The sequence below is a fragment of the Zootoca vivipara genome, chromosome 6, assembly GCF_965207765.1.
Source record: "Zootoca vivipara chromosome 6, rZooViv2.hap1.1, whole genome shotgun sequence".
NCBI classification, from domain to species: domain Eukaryota; kingdom Metazoa; phylum Chordata; class Lepidosauria; order Squamata; family Lacertidae; genus Zootoca; species Zootoca vivipara.
The window spans coordinates 40,675,953-40,695,798 of NC_142589.1; the positions used below are offsets into that span (position 1 = coordinate 40,675,953).

At 42.0% G+C, this 19,846-nt stretch overlaps 1 protein-coding gene across 4 annotated transcripts in view; it reads right to left on the reverse strand.

Annotated features, from left to right (window-relative positions):
* Window positions 1–149: 149 nt before the first annotated feature.
* The window catches only part of CENPT (centromere protein T), a 31,390-nt gene continuing 11,693 nt past the window's right edge, over window positions 150–19,846 (reverse strand). For 3 of the 4 annotated variants that reach the window (XM_088671021.1, XM_035121146.3, XM_088671022.1), the window contains 11 exons: window positions 18,563–18,596; window positions 13,885–14,027; window positions 13,444–13,695; window positions 12,577–12,610; window positions 8,852–8,994; window positions 8,142–8,675; window positions 4,806–5,030; window positions 4,163–4,259; window positions 1,784–1,948; window positions 1,429–1,533; window positions 150–520 (listed from right to left, as the gene is read on the reverse strand). In XM_088671021.1, the coding sequence (XP_088527147.1) occupies window positions 394–520; window positions 1,429–1,533; window positions 1,784–1,948; window positions 4,163–4,259; window positions 4,806–5,030; window positions 8,142–8,675; window positions 8,852–8,994; window positions 12,577–12,610; window positions 13,444–13,695; window positions 13,885–14,027; window positions 18,563–18,596 (1,859 nt within the window). In that variant the 3' untranslated portion in view covers window positions 150–393. The remainder of the gene's footprint in view (window positions 521–1,428; window positions 1,534–1,783; window positions 1,949–4,162; window positions 4,260–4,805; window positions 5,031–8,141; window positions 8,676–8,851; window positions 8,995–12,576; window positions 12,611–13,443; window positions 13,696–13,884; window positions 14,028–18,562; window positions 18,597–19,846) is intronic. The other variant, XM_060275976.2, reaches the window with a different exon arrangement.

Below are 19,846 nucleotides of genomic sequence, written 5' to 3' on the forward strand. Positions count from 1 at the left end.
GTTCATCAGGTGTTTGGGCAGCTTTTCAATGGAGCAAAATTTTATGCTATGAAGTTTAAGATGACACACTTGAGCCTCTGTGACTCTTCTATCCTCCAGCACATTGTGTAATACTATCAGTTCTTCAAAGTAAAACACAGAACTTGTGCTCTGCAAAACATTGCTTTATTTAACAACCACTGAACAGGAATATGAAGAAAGCTTCTGTACCACAGGAAAACAAAGGTAAAAAGAGTAAATACTTATTTTATTCAGAATTGAGATTTTTCCCTAGTCTTTTCAGTAGAGTACTGAGAACTTGCTGGGTGTACTGTAAATGTTCTAGCCTCCCAGGGTGTTTCTGGAACTGCATTCCTTTCCCCATATTGAGAACAGATTGCCACCAGCATCTCATCATCGCTTGGGAGGGAACACTTTATTTCCACTAGTGGCAACAGGAATTAGCAGCTGTCTGTACTCCAGAGGCATGTGACGCTCTATCAGCACATTTAAAGGAATTTTGTCAGTTATCAGTCCTTGCCTGGATTAAAAGAGGGGAGAATGGGGGAAGAAAATAATACGTGAGTTAGGAAATAAAGTTTGTTTACAACTAATGGTCATTATGGCTATAACTCAAATAACTACCAGGCTGCCATTTGCTATTAGGCAGAAAATGAGTTCTCAGCTAAATTTGTTCATTCTGATCATTGCCCTTATGAACTGTGACTGTAGTTTCAGATAATCGAGAGGCCAGACAGATATTTTAAATCAAGGCAGGGTATACAGAAATCGCTTACCAACTCAATCTAAAAGCATTGGGGACATGATGTGGGACAGCACAAACCTATGTTTGATAGAGACCGCACATCTTCAGGAGCAGGCACAAATAGCAGCTCTGAATTTAACACATTCACCAGACATTTGTCCAAAGCTGGACATTGGCAATGTGTGTAAATGTAAGATGGGACTGCCATCTTAGCATTCACCAGCCCCTCTTCATCACATTCCTCTCTGCTGAAATGTCCATTTCAGTTCCCCTTTCTACTGCATATCCCATGATACACACACCTGCCTGTTTTTTTATGTCAGGTATTGGAAAGAGGTTATTGTAATACAATGACCTCAAAACTTTCTTTGGCAGAACAGATTTCACTCAAAGACACCAACGAAGTAGTCGACTACTTCTACACCCAATGTCTACTTGAAGGAAAACAAAGGGCCAGGTTAGAGACTACTTGCTTTGCAATAAAGCTGCCTGGAAATTGACTAGCAGAAGGCCCCAGGACTCTATAAAAAGTGTTAGTCTTCAAGTATGCATGCCCTTCTGTTAGTCAATTACTGTTTGAGAGATCTGTTTTCAGAAACATACACAACTTCAGTAACACTGGACTGGAACATCCCTTCAATTTGATGAAGAGCCCTTGAAACAACAAACTAAACATCATTTACCGCCTCATGAGAAGCTCCAGATCAGCTGGCTCTATAGTCTTTCTTCTGGCATGATTTGCATAGGCTTCCAAGTTGTCACTCAGTTGTTTAAAGTACAAGTTCACACTAAAAGGATATGAAAAGCAAGTTAAGCAAGCTGCAGCCTTCCCACATTCCAAGGGATGGCTGTGCTGCAAGGCCACAAGAAAAACAAGAGGACTCAGTCCTCAAAACGTGTGGCAATGATAGAAACTGACAGCACAACATCCTTCATGCCATATAGCCACACTTTGGTTTTCTTGGTCCAACAGTGTTCAGATGGCAACCACTTCTTCCACATCATTAATTGGTATGAAAGGTGTTCACTATTACTCACCAATTCTTCACAGTCTTGAAAGCATCCCTGGCCACTGGCATCTTCACATAGCAGGCAAATACATTTTTTACAAACTTGCTGGGGAGAGCCGGCTCACTTTTTCCTCTGCATGCCCTCTTAGCTGGCTTTTTACCCTGCTTAACTGAAAGCTGTTTTGAAAGAGACCTCCAAGGGAAAGAAGTGTTAAATGTATGCAGCAAGCTCTACAGGAACAGATGCAACACACAACATATAATCACCCTGATTTACTTCCTCAGGGAAGTTTCACCTTAGTTTAATGTTGAAAAGAGTGAGTACTTCATGTACATTAGTAACAATGTGACTGGCCTACCAACAGAGGTACACAGAAAGGGAAGAGATAATGTATATAATAGCCAGAAATGGCAAAGTAGTATGAAAATTCAGAATTCCTATGTATTATTATTTATTGAATTTATATACCACCCTATACCCAGAGGACTCAGGGTGGATCACATAAAAGATCAACATAAAAAGCACCATATAATCAAAATTAAAACAACCCAATAACAACCCAATAACATAAAGAGAGGACCCAAACAATTACTGCCCAGTCAGCCTGCTATCAATACCAGGAAAGATTCTAGAGCAGATCATTAAGCAAACGGTCTGTGAGCACCTAGAAAGGAACGCTGTGATCACTAAAAGTCAGCATGGGTTTCTGAAAAATAAGTCGTGTCACACTAATCTGATCTCATTTTTTGACAGAATTACAAGCCTGGTAGACGAAGGGAACGCTGTGGATGTAGCCTATCTTGATTTCAGCTAGGCCTTTGACAAGGTGCCCCATGATATTCTTGTAAAGAAGCTGGTAAAATGTGGGCTAGACAATGGTACCATTCAGTGGATTTGTAACTGGCTGACTGACCGAACCCAAAAGGCTCCTCTTCATCCTGGAGAGAAGTGACTAGTGGGGTGCCATAGGGTTCTGTCTTGGGCCCAGTCTTATTCAACATCTTTATCAATGACTTGGATGATGGGATTGAGGGCATCCTGATCAAGTTTGCAAATGACACCAAATTAGGAGGGGTGGCTAATACCCCAGAGGACAGGATCACACTTCAAAATGACCTTAACAGATTAGACAACTGGGCCAAAGCAAACAAGATGAATTTTAACAGGGAGAAATGTAAAGTACTACACTTGGGCAAAAAAAAATGAAAGGCACAAGTACAGGATGGGTGACACCTGGCTTGAGAGCAGTACATGTGAAAAGGATCTATGAGTCTTGGTAGACCACAAACTTGACATGAGTCAACGGTGTGATGCAGCAGCTAAAAAAAGCTAATGCAATTCTGGGCTGCATCAATAGGAGTATAGCATCTAGAACAAGGGAAGTAATAGTACCACTGTATCCTGCACTGGTCAGACCGCACCTGGAGTACTGTGTCTAGTTCTGGGCACCACAGTTCAAGAAGGATACTGACAAGCTGGAACGTGTCCAGAGGAGGGCAACCAAAATGGTCAAAGGCCTGGAAACGATGCCTTTTGAGGAACGGCTTAGGGAGCTGGGTATGTTAAGCCTAGAGAAGAGAAGGTTAAGGGATGATATGATAGCCATGTTCAAAAATATAAAAGGATGTCATACAGAGGAGGGAGAAAGGTTGTTTTCTGCTGCTCCAGAGAAGCGGACACGGAGCAATGGATTCAAACTACAAGAAAGAAGATTCCACCTAAACATTAGGAAGAACTTCCTGACAGTAAGAGCTGTTCGGCAGTGGAATTTGCTGCCAAAGAGTGTGGTGGAGTCTCCTTCTTTGGAGGTCTTTAAGCAGAGGCTTGACAGGCATATGTCAAAAATACATTGATGGTGTTTCCTGCTTGGCAGGGGGTTGGACTGGTTGGCCCTTGTGGTCTCTTCCAACTCTATGATTCTATGACATCGCCTCCATAAAAAAAAGTAGTCCTGTGTTTCCACTAGAAAGATTTGACAGATACTTGGCAGATCTGCATTCCCACACCTTTTTAAGCATCAGCAGCTACAATCTCGGGCACTGTTGTGACAAGGATACTAAATCAGAACAGCTAAAGAATAGTTTGAGGTCAAATTAAGCATGTGCAAAATGCTTATCCATCACTGAGTAACAGCAACCAGCCATTAAAAATAGAGAGTTGGAGCAGGACTTCCAGGTCAGAGGAAATGACTTCTAGGCAACACATTGTACCTCTTGCATTGAGAAACTGAGCATTGCAAAGAAGCCCGATAAGCTACAATTTTTGTGCAGGCCAGACACCCAAATGTATAGTCATTTTTATGCTGTAGACAGCATAAGGCAAAACAGCTATTTCAGATAATAAAAGTCAGTTGCCATAGTCAGTTGCTGAGGCTGAAGTTCTATCCCATTGCAATTATATAGTTACCTGGAGGCAGCCACTTTTGGAGCATGTAGGTCAGACAGCAATGGTGTACACTGGACAACTCTAGTACGTACAAATGCCGGTGTCTTTTCAGTTAAGTCTGATGGGAGAGAAAAAAGATAAGCCCTGTGCATGCCATCTCCATGAAGCATTCAGAGTAGGTTGAAAGGCAGTAGGTGAGTCACAGATAGGGTTGCTTCAGGCATCTTGGGACTTCCTCCCTTTTCACCACTGACCTAATACTCCACAGCAAGGGCTTGAGTGATTCACCAGCAACTGATTTCTTAGCACTGGGTAGAAGCATAGCTGCCAAGTTTTCCCTTTTCTCGCGAGGAAGCCTATTCAGCATAAGGGAAAATCCCTTTAAAAAATGGATAACTTGGCAGCTATAGGTAGAAGTCTAGCTGTGAATCCTTGCTGAGAGTTTGAAATGAGATTATGAAATAATTCAAGAACAAGTAATGCTCTGGAATAGGGCTGTACATTGATAAGTCTCACCGTGACAGTCCCCAAAGAGCTAAAATACTCTGTTTTGTTCTGAAAATCTGGAGGAATGAGCTCACCAACAGGTAGCTTCAAAATCCATTTGTCTACACTTCCATGAGTAACCACGATTCCATTCCCCTTCCCAAACAAATCTCCTCACCAACATTCTCAGAATCCATTTCAGCCTCTGACACCTCCTCAGTTTCAGAATCCATTTCAGCTTCTGAAACCATGTCATCCATAGTTTCTGGGTCCAACTTTTTTTTTTCTTGAGATGTTCCATCTTCCATTTCTTTTGTTGGTAGCCTCTCAAACGGCTCAGATCTCTTTCTACTTACACGTCTGCTTGGAGTTCCAGCTTTAGTACTTTGGGGGTTCTGAATATCTACAAGTCAGAGGCAAATAAGGTATTCATTCAGTGACGAATAAAATCTTAGATAACATTTAGAAACACAGTCACACACAGTACACTGTGTCTGCTACTACCCATTCACATATTGCCATATAGTTTTTAGCTTTGACAGTATAGCTGGAGTTCGGCAGAGAAGGCACATGAAAAAATTCCCTCTGAAGTCTCATCTCCACAAGTAAAAAGGAGTCATGTTCTGGGTACTGGCATTACTCAATCCCATTTTAGCTCCTGAGATCACACCTGAAACATAAATTCTCTGCAATGTTATGATCCACAAACTTTTCAGACTGATGAGATCCATAGGATGTTCATTTTATTTAAAAGAATTTATAAAATCACTTAAAAAAATCTGTAACTGGTGCATTTAGGGCAATTCAATCAACATACAAATAAAAACCAGCAAAATTCATAATTTGTTTACATGTCTGTATAGGTTTGCCAAAACAAAAAGTAGTACTATACATGGCCTGGATTACTATGCTGATCTTTTTGGAGAACAGACAGGGCAATTATTCGATGCCAAGGTGACCATCGATCAGTCAAATCTTCCAGAATGGCAAGTGGTGACTCCCACAGAGATAAAATCTCTGATAGAGAGTTTAAAACCAAATAAAGCGCCAGGCGAGGACATGATGCCGCCAGAGCTATTTAAGACTAAGACACATATGGAATGGTGGCAACCCATCCTGGACAAGCTCTACACCCAAATAAATAATACAGCTCAAGGACTTCTGGTTGATTGCGTGGCCATCACATTCATCACCCTGAATGTGGAGAGATGCCAATGAATAACATAACATCTGACTTTTATGAGACAGCTATCAATCTGATGCTTGAAATTAGAAGGGAGATGAAAATATGCAGAGATGAAAATTTAAAGTTTAAAGAATGCCTGGAGGACTTTCAAAAAAGAGCACAAATCGGGGAAAGAAAAGAGGAGATGAAAATGGAGGATTCAAGTGTTGCTGAGAATGAAGGAGGAGGACAACAAGAGGAGGAAAAAATCTACCAAAAAGTGCCAAAGGATTCTGTTTTCACTCAGAAGAGACAGAAAGAAGCAGAATTGAGATGGAGATTTGATTTTGAAATTGTGGTTTTTCTTTAAGTGATGAACTGGGACTGAAAACGGATTGGATGGCTAAACAAATATTGTTTAAATATGATAGTATGGAATGAGCCGAATTGAATGGGAAATGCAAAAAAAAAATTGGAGTAATTAAATGTTAATTGAAAAATATTGCTATATTTGAATTATGGATATCGATGGAGGTAAATATAGGCTGTAGGGTTAGAAATATATGATAGTATTGAATAAATTAGATAATGGTTAAGGTTATGATGTGAGGAATTTATAGTTAAAGACTTTTAAAATATACTTTAAGCTATGACTGATGAAAACTGCTAAAGAGGATCTAAAATGAAAATCAGAAGGGGGTATTGAGGGAGTCCATATAAAAATGTTTAGGAAAAAATATGATTCATTTCTTTTAGATGTCTTTTGTGTTGTTGTTTTATATGTAGTTAGTTGCATTGTGTTTTGTTTTTCTTTCTGTTTTATTGTGCATTTTTATTATAAAATGAATAAAAAATTTTGGAAAAAAACCAGCTCAAATGCCAGCTGGCTGGAAATTGATTATCATCATGCCAATTTATAAGAAAGGGGATAAAACCCTCTCTCAAAATTACCGCCCCATTGGCCTGCTGGACATCCCCTCCAAACTCTATGCCCGTCATCTGCTTACCAAATTAACAGACTGGCTAAATGAAAATAACACCTTATATGAGGAGCAAGCAGGGTTCAGAGCTGGATATAGTACTATTGACCAGTGCTTTACACTGTCTCATACCATCAACAAATATACTCATCAGAACAAATGTAACCTGTTTGCTGCCTTTATTGACCTATCTGCTGCTTTTGACTCAATCAACCGTAATAGACTGTGGAAGAAACTCTCAAATGCTAATATAGACCTAAGACTCCTATTATTAATTCATGAATTGTATCGTGACACCGAAACACGAGTTAGAGTGGGCTTAAGGAGAAGTCTGTCGGAATCATTTAAGACATCAAAAGGCGTGAAACAAGGCTGCATATTGGCTCCCACACTTTTTAACTTTTATATAAACGATATGGTGCCACCATGTGGCGAATTTGAAACTGTTATGTTATGTTTTGCAACCGACCTATCGAAGGTTTAATATCCATCTATAAAGTGTCATACTAGTAATCGTCTATTTCAATTTCCAGCTAAGGTATCCAGGAACCCAGTTGGTGGGGAGCTCTTTTAAACTGTCAAAACTGCCTTTTAGAGGAGAAAGGTTAGTTTGTGGCTGAGAGTGCACCAAGAAAAGGGGGGGGGCTAAAGGAGGAGACAGGTTCTGGATGGTAATAAAGTTACCTCAGGAAGGAGGCTAGCTTGACAGTAAGGGAGTTTCTAGTAAAGTGAAACCCTTATCTGAGTACACATAGGAACAGTCTGACTTATAGCCCAGAGTCTATATAGGTACCTGGCCACGTTTAGGCTGGAAGAGGACTCTCTTTTATTTTTGAAAACCCACGAGTGCTAGAGGGTTTAAAGAAAGGCTAGAGGGATAAGTGGGAGGTTTGATTTACCTCAGAAATCCCTGTTAGTGCTTTTAATAATTGAGAAGTCAAAGTTGTAAGACCTGTTTGCTGCCTTTATTGACCTATTTGCTGCTTTTGACTCAATCAACCGTAATAGACTGTGGAAGAAACTCTCAAATGCTAATATAGACCTAAGACTCCTATTATTAACTCATGAATTGTATCGTGACACCGAAACACGAGTTAGAGTGGGCTTAAGGAGAAGTCTGTCGGAATCATTTAAGACATCAAAAGGCGTGAAACAAGGCTGCATATTGGCTCCCACACTTTGTAACTTTTATATAAACGATATGGTGCCACCATATCCCCCACTCCATCAATTTGTAACAGGAAGATATCCTGTCTGCTGTATGCCAATGATGTGGTGCTTCTATCACTCTCCCGATTAGGTCTTAATAATCTGCTCACAGCTTTCAGCTTGTCTTCAACTTTCCTCACTTCCACTGCAGATTACTTACTGGTGGGCAGATGATTTCCAGGACTTAAGAAGTGTTCCATATCACTGTTCCCATGCAGGCTCTCTTGCTGCCCTCTTTCAGGAGTAACAGTCCTTTCCTGGAACACAACTTTCAACCCATTTGCATGTTCAGCGCTCTGCCTTAGCATATTTTTTTGATGATGAGGTGTTAATCCTTCCTCAGTATCCTGCAGGCTCTGCTGATGCGCTTCCATTGGATTAGCAGCATTTTCCTCAAGTACAGCTTCAATCTCATCAACAGAGTCAGTGTATTGTGTGACTATCTCTTTTTGTTCATTCTGTGTCACTCCTTCAACAGCCATATCAGTCTCTGCACCCTGCCAGGGTGTCTGAATAGAAGATGGCAAGCTCTCTCTGGCTAAAGACTGCCTTGTCGAGTGAAGTTGAGATTGAACAGCAGAAAGCCCTGCTCCACTCTGCCTGCTGAGCTCAGGTTGGGCAAACAACTCTGTATCAGCAAATTGTGCTGAGGAATCATCTGATAACGTACTTGGAGCCACAAGGTAGCTCTGTGCTGTTGAAAAAAAATTCAAAAACGGATTAGCCTTTTAAATGATCATTCCATGCTCCACCATTACAACTTTCAGACACTTCCTTCTGCACTGGAATAATAATCTCCCCTCTACTCACACGTTGCTACTCAAATAGACACAGGCAACCCGGTCCAAATGAGAACAAAAGGAAACTCACAGCCTTTTGTTTGCAGCAAGTTTTGTTCAATGCCGTCTTCAAAAGCTTTCACAGTAACACCTCTGTAATTCTTTGGCCTACGGACTAAGCCTTTCTTCCCAGCAGAGCGCAATGGTGGTGGGGTACTAAAAGAGACCTGAGACCTGAGAACATAAGAACAAAACTCATGAAACATTACTTGTTTATCTAGCACTGCTTTCCCTCTCTAATAATGGTCATTGTTGCATGCTAGTATAATGAATACACGGAATCACCAGCTGGCTCTTGTATTCATCTTCCTAATGGACCTTGAGCTTTCTTACTGAATCCCAATGGAGCCGACAGTTCCCATATCACTGAACCCATGGAGCTCAACTGTCACAGCCATAGCCATACTCAAACCAAGCTCAGAGAACACAATGCTGGGCAGACAAATGTGGCATTGGACCTATCGTAAAGTTTCATTTTATGTAGGGAATAGAGGTGATCCTTGGATGGGTTGTCCTTCCCACTCACTCCACTAGGCAGGAATATGCAAATTAGAGCTGTTCTTACATTGTAGTGGGAGGGCGAGTGAGCGGACAAGCTCCCCTGTTGAAGGTATCGAAGCTCAAGTAAAAAAGCTACCTAAAGCCCCTTAAAAAGGTGTCATGAAACCTGAAAGAAGACAAACCCATCTTTCAGTTTCATCCACCAAGCTAACTCAAACACATCACCTAGACCAGGGGCTCCCAACTGTGGTCCTCATGAGCTTCATTTAGGTATGGGTGTGAGGAACATCCATCACTTTAAATATCCATACTGATTTTTAATTGTATCTCCTGTAACTATATTCCTATTGATGTTCCTATAATCCCTGCAAATAAATAAAAATGAAACAACAGAAGAGTAAGTACCCTGTGAGGAAATGGATCATTGCTGTCTTTACTGACAGTTGTATTATATGTTATAAATAACATATCCACAAATACGTTATTTAGCACTGTGGGAATAAGGGAAACTTGGTAATTCAGCCATTAATTTACCACAAGGAAACTCTACTTGTAGACTCATTTAAAAGCCAAAATAACTTCTGGATGTTTATGGCTCTGAAACAGATAACCTAAGGAAATTGGCAGTATATATCAGGGGTAGTCGACTTTTTTATACCTACCGCCCACTAATGCATCTTCCTTGATGGTAAAATTTCCTTACCGCCCACCAGTGCTCGATGGAAGGAGGATTCAGCTTGTGCCATAGAACCCCCTACCGCCATAGCTGCCAAGTTTTCCCTTTTCTCGCGAGGAAGCCTATTCAGCATAAGGGAAAATCCCTTTAAAAAAAGGGATAACTTGGCAGCTATGCCCTACCGCCCACCTAGAATCCTGAAACACCCACTAGTGGGCGGTAGGAACCAGGTTCACAACCCCTGGTATATATCATGTGTCAAATGCTGATGAAACAGAAGTCCCTAACTATGGGGAAGCAAAGCAATAATAGAAAGTTGATAACTTACGGACACACAGTGTGTGTGATACCAGAGATGGATTTAGGGGAGCGCAACCAGTTCAGTCACACTGGCAATGGAGCCATGGGGGCAGCACAATTATGAAGTAAAATGGAAAGTGAGAGGCAGAGGCAGAGGAGAGGGGCTGAATTTTAGTGTCACACGTGGCGCCACTGAAATTTGAGATCCCAAGGTCCACCACTGATAATACTAGCAGTGCAAAAACAGTCTAAATATTCACACATAGGTTAAAATCAGACAATTCTCCAAACCAGGGAATAGCTATCCTTTTTTCAGACAGAGGACCACAGTGGTCCATGGCCAACCCACTGGGAGCCACACATCAAAGCAGCCATGGCCTTTTCTCACCCTTGCTTATTAATTTCACTTTCCTCAATAAGTACTACCCAACATCTCTGATGCTTTTGAATTATGGTGCTGGAGGAGACTCTTGAGAGTCCCATGGACTGCAAGAAGATCAAACCTATCCATTCTTAAGGAAATCAGCCCTGAGTGCTCCCTGGAAGGACAGATCGTGAAGCTGAGGCTCCAATACTTTGGCCACCTCATGAGAAGAGAAGAATCCTTGGAAAAGACCCTGATGTTGGGAAAGATTGAGGGCACTAGGAGAAGGGGACGACAGAGGACAAGACGGTTGGACAGTGTTCTCAAAGCTACGAACATGAGTTTGACCAAACTGACCAAACTGCGGAAGTTTGACCAAACTGCGGGAGGCAGTGGAAGACAGGAGTGCCTGGCGTGCTATGGTCCATGGGGTCACGAAGAGTCGGACACGACTAAACGACAACAACAACATCTCTGCACTTCTACTTGCCTTATTCCTTGGATGTACATTCAAGTTGGAAATTTCATTCACAGCTGTTTCCAGAAACAAGGAAAATAGCTTGGAAAGGCTTTTGCACTGGTTTCAGCTTCCCAGGGGCATAGTGTAGCGGGGGGAGGGAGGCTGCCAGGGCAATCACCCTGGGCACTTTTTTCTGAGGGGCGTCCTGCTTACAACGCCTTTCCCAAGCCAGGCCTGTGCTGCTTTGCAAGGCTAGGATCTGATCAGATCCCAGCCTTGCAAAGCGGGACTGGCTCAGGGAGGGTGGTGTGAGAAGGAAGCCATGTGCCCATTGATCTCAGCCTTGCCCTTGAGGGGCTGGGATCAAAGGGTGCATGGCTGTTGTGTCCTACTCATGCAGTCCTCCCTGAGCCACTTTGCGAGGCTGGGATCATTCCAGCCTTGCCAAGTGACTTGGGGCTGGTGTCACTCTGGCAGCAAGGGCTGGTGCATGGCGGGCTCCATTCACCCCGGCGTACATGCACACCCTAGACACCATGAAACCGCACCCTGCTGCTGCAAGCTTCCTCTCCTTGTTGCTAATCCATAAAGGAAAAATTGGGACCTTCTCTCCTCTTATTTCCCGTGCAGCTACTTTTGGTGAAAGAATAACAATGGGTTGTTAGTTCTAAGGCAGCGTTACAACTGTGGAAGGGCAGCATGGCCATGCTCCATCACTCCTCCTGCTTCCACCCCATCCAAATCAGGCTCCCCAGCTACTTACTTGTAGTTCTTATTTGCTCTCCCTTACTGGCTTCAGTGTCTGCCATTGTTCATGAAAATGCCTGACAATGAGGTGAATCTAACTAAGGTCCTAGAGGGCTCAACAGCACCACATTACAACCCCTCCCCCCAAAATATCCCATACAGCAGCCAAATTGCTTGGGGGACATAGGCATTCTTGAGGGTGGTATATACAGGCCACAGCTTAGCCATCCCTGCTCCAAACCATGGTATGAAGGATCAGGAACAAGCAGTGGAAGCCTTAGGCTTATGCACTCATTTCTCCTCTCTCCATCTAGCCTGATAAACAAGAGATTTAGAAACTCCTAATCTTCTCCCTTTTCCTGCAGGTGGGCAGCAGGGAGAAAACAGGCTCAACAGCTTAAGACTTTCTGGTGCTCACTCCTGCTGCTCCAAATCACTGTTTGGAGGATCATCTGAATGCAGCCATACTGAATGTAGTGGCATATAGAGCAACCAAGTAGCTCCAGCACCTCTGACATCACTGCTGTAGCCCTCACTACCGTAGGTACATGTCGTGAAAAGTGGGTAAGAAATCAAATAAATAATAAAAATAATAGTTTGCAATTCCTCTTTCATCAGTGTTGACAATGTACTGGATGCTGACATTATGTTGTTCAGTAGAGGAAGAATCAGTTGTTACAGCATAGTCACAGAGCAAATATAACTTACTTTGTCTGAGATGTGTCGTCCAAAAATGAATGAGCTAGAAAAGAGATCAAGGCATATACTGAATGGCCATGGTAGTGAAGTGTGCAAATTCTACATCTTACAAATATATTATTTAATGAATCAACTATGCTTTATGATTAATATAGTGGTACCTCGGTTTATGAATTTAATCCATTCCAGAAGTCCGTTCTTAAACTGAAACCGAGGCACGCTTTCCCAAATGAGGCCTCCTGCTGCCGGTGCCCTTCCACCATTCGGATTCCGTTCTTAGACCGAGGTAAAGTTTGCAAACCAGGACACTATTTTCAGCTTTGCGGAGTTCGTAAACAGAATCGTACTTAAACAGGACTGTTCTGAAACCGAGGTACCACTGTACTGTGTAAATATTTATTTATTTCACTTATACTTTTCCTCTTCAGAGCTCAGAGTGGCTTATAATATTTCCCAGGGCCAGACCTGCTTTAGTTTCAGCAGCAAAACTGTATCATATGCCTTCTGACTATTCTCTACGGAATTCAGAAATATTAATATGGAAATTAACTGCAGTGTTAATTTGAGCCATATTCATGGTTGAGTTCAGAAGGACACAGCAATTATTCTCACTAACATATTCCAAAGCCTACACATGGCCTGTTCATTGCAAGACATATTTGGCTAAGGCACCAGAATACCATTAACATTAGCTCTGATTGTTTCCAAAAATTCTCCACAAAGGGGAGTGCTCATTGTTCAGTGCCCTGGTGCTCCTTGCAAAATACCTCTTTGGTTCTTTCTGCTGCTGCTCCCATTTGTGCACATTACTAGGCAAAAGACAATCATGAGCTGATTTTTGTTAAATAGACAGATGGGGGAAAGTAGACTACTCACTTTTATTTCCTTTGTTCTGTGTCACAACTTCAACAGCCATATCAGTCTCTGCACCCTGCCAGGGTGTCTGAATAGAAGATGGCAAGCTCTCTCTGGCTAAAGACTGCCTTGTCGGGTGAAGTTGAGATTGAACAGCAGAAAGCCCTGCTTCACTCTGCCTGCTGAGCTCAGGTTGGGCAAACAACTCTGTATCAGCAAATTGTGCTGAGGGATCATTTGATAACGTACTTGGAGCCACAAGGTAGCTCTGTGCTGTTGAAAAAAATTCAAAAACGGATTAGCCTTTTAAATGGAGATAACAGTATGATCATTCCATGCTCCACCATTACAACTTTCAGACACTTCCTTCTGCACTGGAATATTAATCTCCCCTCTACTCACAGGTTGCTACTCAAATAGACACAGGCAACCCAGTCCAAATGAGAACAAAAGGGAACTCACAGCCTTTTGTTTGCAGCAAGTTTTGTTCAATGCCGTCTTCAAAAGCTTTCACAGTAACACCTCTGTAATTCTTTGGCCTACGGACTAAGCCTTTCTTCCCAGCAGAGCGCAATGGTGGTGGGGTACTAAAAGAGACCTGCGACCTGAGAACATAAGAACAAAGCTCATGAAACATTACTTGTTTATCTAGCACTGCTTTCCCTCTCTAATAATGGTCATTGTTGCATGCTAGTATAATGAACAGGGAGCCCTATACACGGAATCACCAGCTGGCTCTTGTATTCATCTTCCTTTTAAAAAAAATTCATTTTCCAATAAAGCATACAATTAACTCACAAACACACACTAAATAAACAATTAAAAAAGAAAAGAAAAAGAAGAACAGCAACAATACATATATCTCCTCTTATCTACCTTCCTTAACATTGTTATATGGACTTCCTTGATTCCCCTCTCACTGGTTCCATTTTTAGTTCATCTTTAGCAATTTTCATATTACAGTATGTACCTCGGTTTACAACCACAATTGGTTCTGGAAGTCTGTACTTAACCTGAAGTGTACTTAACCTGAAGCGAACTTTCCCATTGAAAGTAAAGGAAAGTGGATTAATCCGTTCCATACGATGAAAAACACCCCCTAAAACAGCAATTTAACACGAATTTTACTGTCTAATGAGGCCATTGATCCATAAAATGAAGGCAATAATCAATGTACTGTACTATAAAATAAATCAGGCAGTATTTTAGGTGAAAAAAATTTTTTAGGTGAAAAAAAATTTTTTAGGTGAAAAAAATTAACATTTATTTCTTACCTGGGCTGATGATAGTCATTGTTTGGATGGGGGCTCCACAATCACAATGCCTTCGCTGAGGCTGGGCCTCCGCTCCAATACTGCATCGGGGCGAAGGCCCGGCCTCCGCGAAGGCACCAGAGCATCCGATGGCTTCACGGAGGCCGGGCCTTCGCTCTGGTGCCTTCGCGGAGGCCGGGCCTTCGCTCCGGTGCCTCCCGGAGGCTGGGCCTTCGCTCCGGTGCCTTTGCAGAGGCGTGCCTTCGCTCCGGGCCTCCGCAAAGGCACCGGAGTGCCCGATGCCTTCGCGGAGGCCGGGCCTTCGCTCCGGGCCTTCACAGAGCCATGGGAGCGCCTCCGCAGCTGTGGCCCAGTCTTCAGGCTTTCGCGGAGGCCTCTGTAGGCCTCGGAAACCTCGGTTTACTTACTTCCAGGTTACAATCGTTCGTAAACTGAAAATTCGTAAACCGAGGTGTTCGTAAACCGAGGTTCCACTGTATATCTTAAATCGTTTTCAACAACTTATAAATTTTCATCTTTCTCTATTTCATTAATACTTTCCTCTTCATTATCCACATTTTTTATTATCAACATTTCATCATTATCCTTATCGACATTTCATCAATTATTTCTATCCTATAATTAATTTCAAACCCATTTATCTTCTATTTCAGCCCCTAGCCTAAAACTACTTCCCAGAAATATCCATAAATTTAAACATTACTTCTTTCTTCCTAATAACATTTACATCTAGTTCTACCCCCTTCCCCTGGACTCTGAGTCTCCCAGACGATTCAGCAAGTTCCATAAAGCAATCCAGTTTCAGTCCATCTTTACCAATCAGAACATAATACCCGTTTTTCCTTCTCACCCCACTCCCACTCTAACACAACTTATCATCCACACTTCCTTCTTTCCCCCCTGCTGCCCCCCTAATTCTCTGTATTCTACAAAATGCCAACCACTAGAATTACCATTTTTCAATCCTTTGTCAATTTTTATTCCCCTTAAATTCTGACCCAAGTATGGATCCTGTTCTCCCACTCACTGGGAGAACAATGTTCCATACTGGGTTTTGGTGCTTTTTTACATCAACTTGACAGTTTCCCATTTCTTCTTTAAGATCCTTTTGACCTAAGCATGGGTCTTGTGTCCCCCCCCCACTGAGAGAACAATTTTCCATGCTGAATCTCAGTGATTTTTTACAACTTGATCTTTCCCTTCCATTTCTTCTTTAAGATCATTTGTATTGTCCAACACAGCTAAATGTTCAACTTTCTTTATACTCTCTGGTATGCCTTTTCTTTTATCCATTTCCACACACTGCTGGTTCATCCTTTCAATCTGTAATGTATTCTGTTGCACCTCGCTTCTGATTTCCCATAACAATTTTAAGAGTTCCTCTTGAAAGTCAGGAGTTGTTTTGTCTGCTGGCATCTTACACGTTTTAAATTTCACGGGCACAGCCAAGGTTGGAAAACAGGAAATGGCGCAAACTTCACATACAAAAGTTATATCCAAACTGGTTGCAAAATAGAATTATAAGTTCTTCTTCATACTTTAATACTCTTATAGCCGTTTATGGAAAGAGCATTTTTTTTTTTTAATGGAAAGAGCATTTAGGAATCTTATTGCTCACTGTCATACAATTTGTGTTCTCTTCACTGCTGACAGTTCACAACCTCAAAGAGGTAAACAAATTCCTTTCTTTTGTGACATCATAATGGTGGCTCGCTGATCCCTCCGGGGTGCCAACTCCAGCGTACAAGGGGGCTTTCCCCAAACCAAACCTTTACAGGGATTTTAAATAAATTCAACCCTTCTCCCCTTTACCCTGCCTCAAGGGAATAATTTAAGTCCAATCTTTGGGAATTTAAAGCTTTCTAAATATCTTTCTGGCTTCAAGAAAGGTAACTGCTTTTCAATTCTCTCAATGGGGGAGATCGACTTCCGTATTTAAATCTCCTCCCGTGGCCAATTCCTTCAATTTTTTAACACAATATTTTAATTACTCACGGTGCAGTCCTTAAATTTAAAAGTTGCTTTGGAAGAATTGACCGCTGATACCGCTCAGTCTTGCAGCTCCATGCTGTCAGAGGGAGCATCTTTATCCGATGCGCTGGGGCTCAGACTCCCTCGCACTCGGGGGCTCAAAACAGAACCTTACCGGGGAGAGAGGAGCCCACTTTTTGCACCTGCCGGACAACCATGCCCCCAGTTGATTTGGGGTTCTTTAGGGACTCTGCTGCGCTGGAGCGGTTTCCCCCGTCCCTGACACGCCAAGATCTGCTCCGCGAAACAGACCTTCAACTGATGGCGGCTCCACGATCAACCAGAAGTCTCTCTTGTATTCATCTTCCTAATGGACTCTAATCTTTCTCACTGAATTCCAATGGAGCCGACAGTTACCATATCACTGGACCCATGGAGCTCAACTGTCATAGCCATACTCAAACCAAGCTCAAAGAATACAATCTAGGGTAGACAGATAAACCCCACAAAGTAGCTGGTGAAAGTCCCCTCACAGCCATAGAATTCATTCAGCTAAACAAACAGCTGTGAATTCCTTTAGGAATTCTGCACATAGGTTAACAACAACACCACCCCAGTGCAAATAAATAAAAACAAGGACCCTGTGAGAAAATGGGTCATTGCAGTCTTTAGTGACAGCTGTGTTACCCTTTTCCACGAATACGTTATTTAGGAGTCTGGGAATCAGGGAAAATTCATTACTGAATTGCCACAAGGAAAATCTAGTAAACTCAGGGAACAATATCTTTTTAAAAGACAAAAAAATGACATCTAGATATTTGTGGTTCTGAAGCAGGAAACAAGAAATTGACATTATGTGTGAAAGGCTGATGTAGCATAGGCAGATTTCCCCCATCCTGTCCATGTTACAGACCAAGCTGAAATCTCTAACACTGGGCAGGAGAGTAAAAAAAAAGGGAAAGCTGATAAACATGACTACTTCCCACATGTATTCCATTTTAATTTCTTTTTAATTAATACCTACCGGTAATGAATTTCAGTTACCTCAGCAAATGCACCCCACTCCCACATATATCATTTAAATTTCAGCAGTGTTCAAAAACAGGGCGTTTTAAGCTGCCTAGATATTCACAAATAGACAACATAATCCTCCAAACCAAGCATTAACCACCCCTGTGCCAAATAATGATTTGAAGGATCAGAAACAAGCAGTTCAGCCCTTGGGCTTATGTACCCCCCTTCTCTGCCACATAGGCAAGAGGAGATTAGAAACTTCTGCTTCTAGTCTCCTCTCTTTATCTGAATTGGAGGAGGAAGCTCATCATCTTGAAGTTTTATGGTGCTCACTCCCAGCCCTTCAAACCATGAGTTGAAGGTTAATCAGAATGCAGCCATACTGGGAGTGCCTGATCACCTCATCTGTCTCCTGAGAAATCTCTATGTGGGACAAGAAGCTACAGTTAGAACTGGATATGGAACAACTGATTGGTTCAAAATTGGGAAAGGAGTACGACAAGGCTGTATATTGTCTTCCTGCTTATTTAACTTATATGCAGAATTCATCATGTGAAAGGCTGGACTAGATGAATCGCAAGCCGGAATTAAGATTGCTAGAAGAAATATCAACAACCTCAGATATGCAGATGACACAACCTTGATGGCAGAAAGTGACTTATAGTTCAACCAAATAATTCCAACACTTCTGTCATCATTCCTGTAACCTGCTTTGGGACGTAATGGTGAAGGGCAGATAAGAGATTTAATAAATACAGTAATACAATATTTTGTAATTGTTCTTTCATCCCTTTCCACAATATACTAGATGCTGACTTTATGTTGCTCAGCAGGGGAAGAATCGGTTGTTTAACCATAGTCACAGAGCAAAAATAACTTACTTTGACTGAGATGTGATGTCCAACAATGAATGAGCTGAAAAGGAAGTCAAGACATGTTTTAGATGGCTATGCTAATGAAGTGTGCAAATTTTTCAGAAATATTATTTAACGAATAAACTATGCTTTACTACTGGAAAAAAGTTCAATTATATCACATTCTCAGACTAGAGATTTTTTTAAAAAAATATGACCATGCATCAAAGGATTATTTAATTATGTCATTTATACTGCTCCTCTTCACAGCTCAGATTGAGTTATGTATAGTTTGGATTGTTACCTTGAACGTACTTTTCTCTGGAGAGGTGAAGAAGTCATCCATCCACTATAGTGGTACCTCGAAAGTTGAATGAAATCTGTTCCAGAAGTCCGTTCGAATTCCAAAATGTCCGGAAACCAAAGTATGGCGTCTGATTGGCTGCAGGAAGCCCCTGCAGCCAATCGGAAGCTGTGCAAGCCCTGTCAGATGTTTGGGTTCCAATGAAAATTCACAAACCGGAACACTCACTTTTGGGTTTGCGGTGCGCGAGTCAAAACATCCGAGTACCAAGGTGTTCAATAACCAAGGTACAGTATGACTGTAATTGAATAAGCCCTCATTTTGCCCTTGAGAGGCAAGGAACCACATAACCACCTTTTTAAATATTTCCCTTATCCTCCTAGTGCTTCCTCAGTTTCCGTTTATGGCCAAGCAAATATACAGCAATTCAATAGGTCTTTTTGTGGAAGGAAAATAACCCATGCCTTACAGACTAGCAAAAATCAAAGGCTCCCCCCCCCCAAATAAACTGCTCCTTCAGAAAGCTGGGGGAAAGGCATTTGGTGCCTAGGTTGGTTCTGGGAAATGACTGAAGAAAATGAGAGGGAAATGCCACATTCTGGCAGGATTCTTCATGCAACCATTTTTTAGGATTAAAAAATGGCACTGGAAAATCTGTGGAAGACAGCCACTTGCCCAGAATTAGGGATGCAAATGACAATTTTTCTATGCTAACAAATGAAGGGGATGAAGTCCTGACTGGAATTGAAGCAATCTCACCCATGTCATCAAGAAGCTGAATACCAACAAGCTCTAGCTGGGTAGGACTGTTGAGGAGCTTCATGCTAGGAGCATGGGTGTAAAATCCTTTAAGCCAGGCACAGCAGAGAGTTGTGTCAAGGACCTGTAAAAGCAGCTAGCATTAGCTGGGTCATGGACATGCTGGAGTTGCTGAAGCACTCAGTCTCATTGTAAATAAGTGCATGGTGGAGGAGGCTACATGCAACAGAGGTTATTCTCATTAGTGC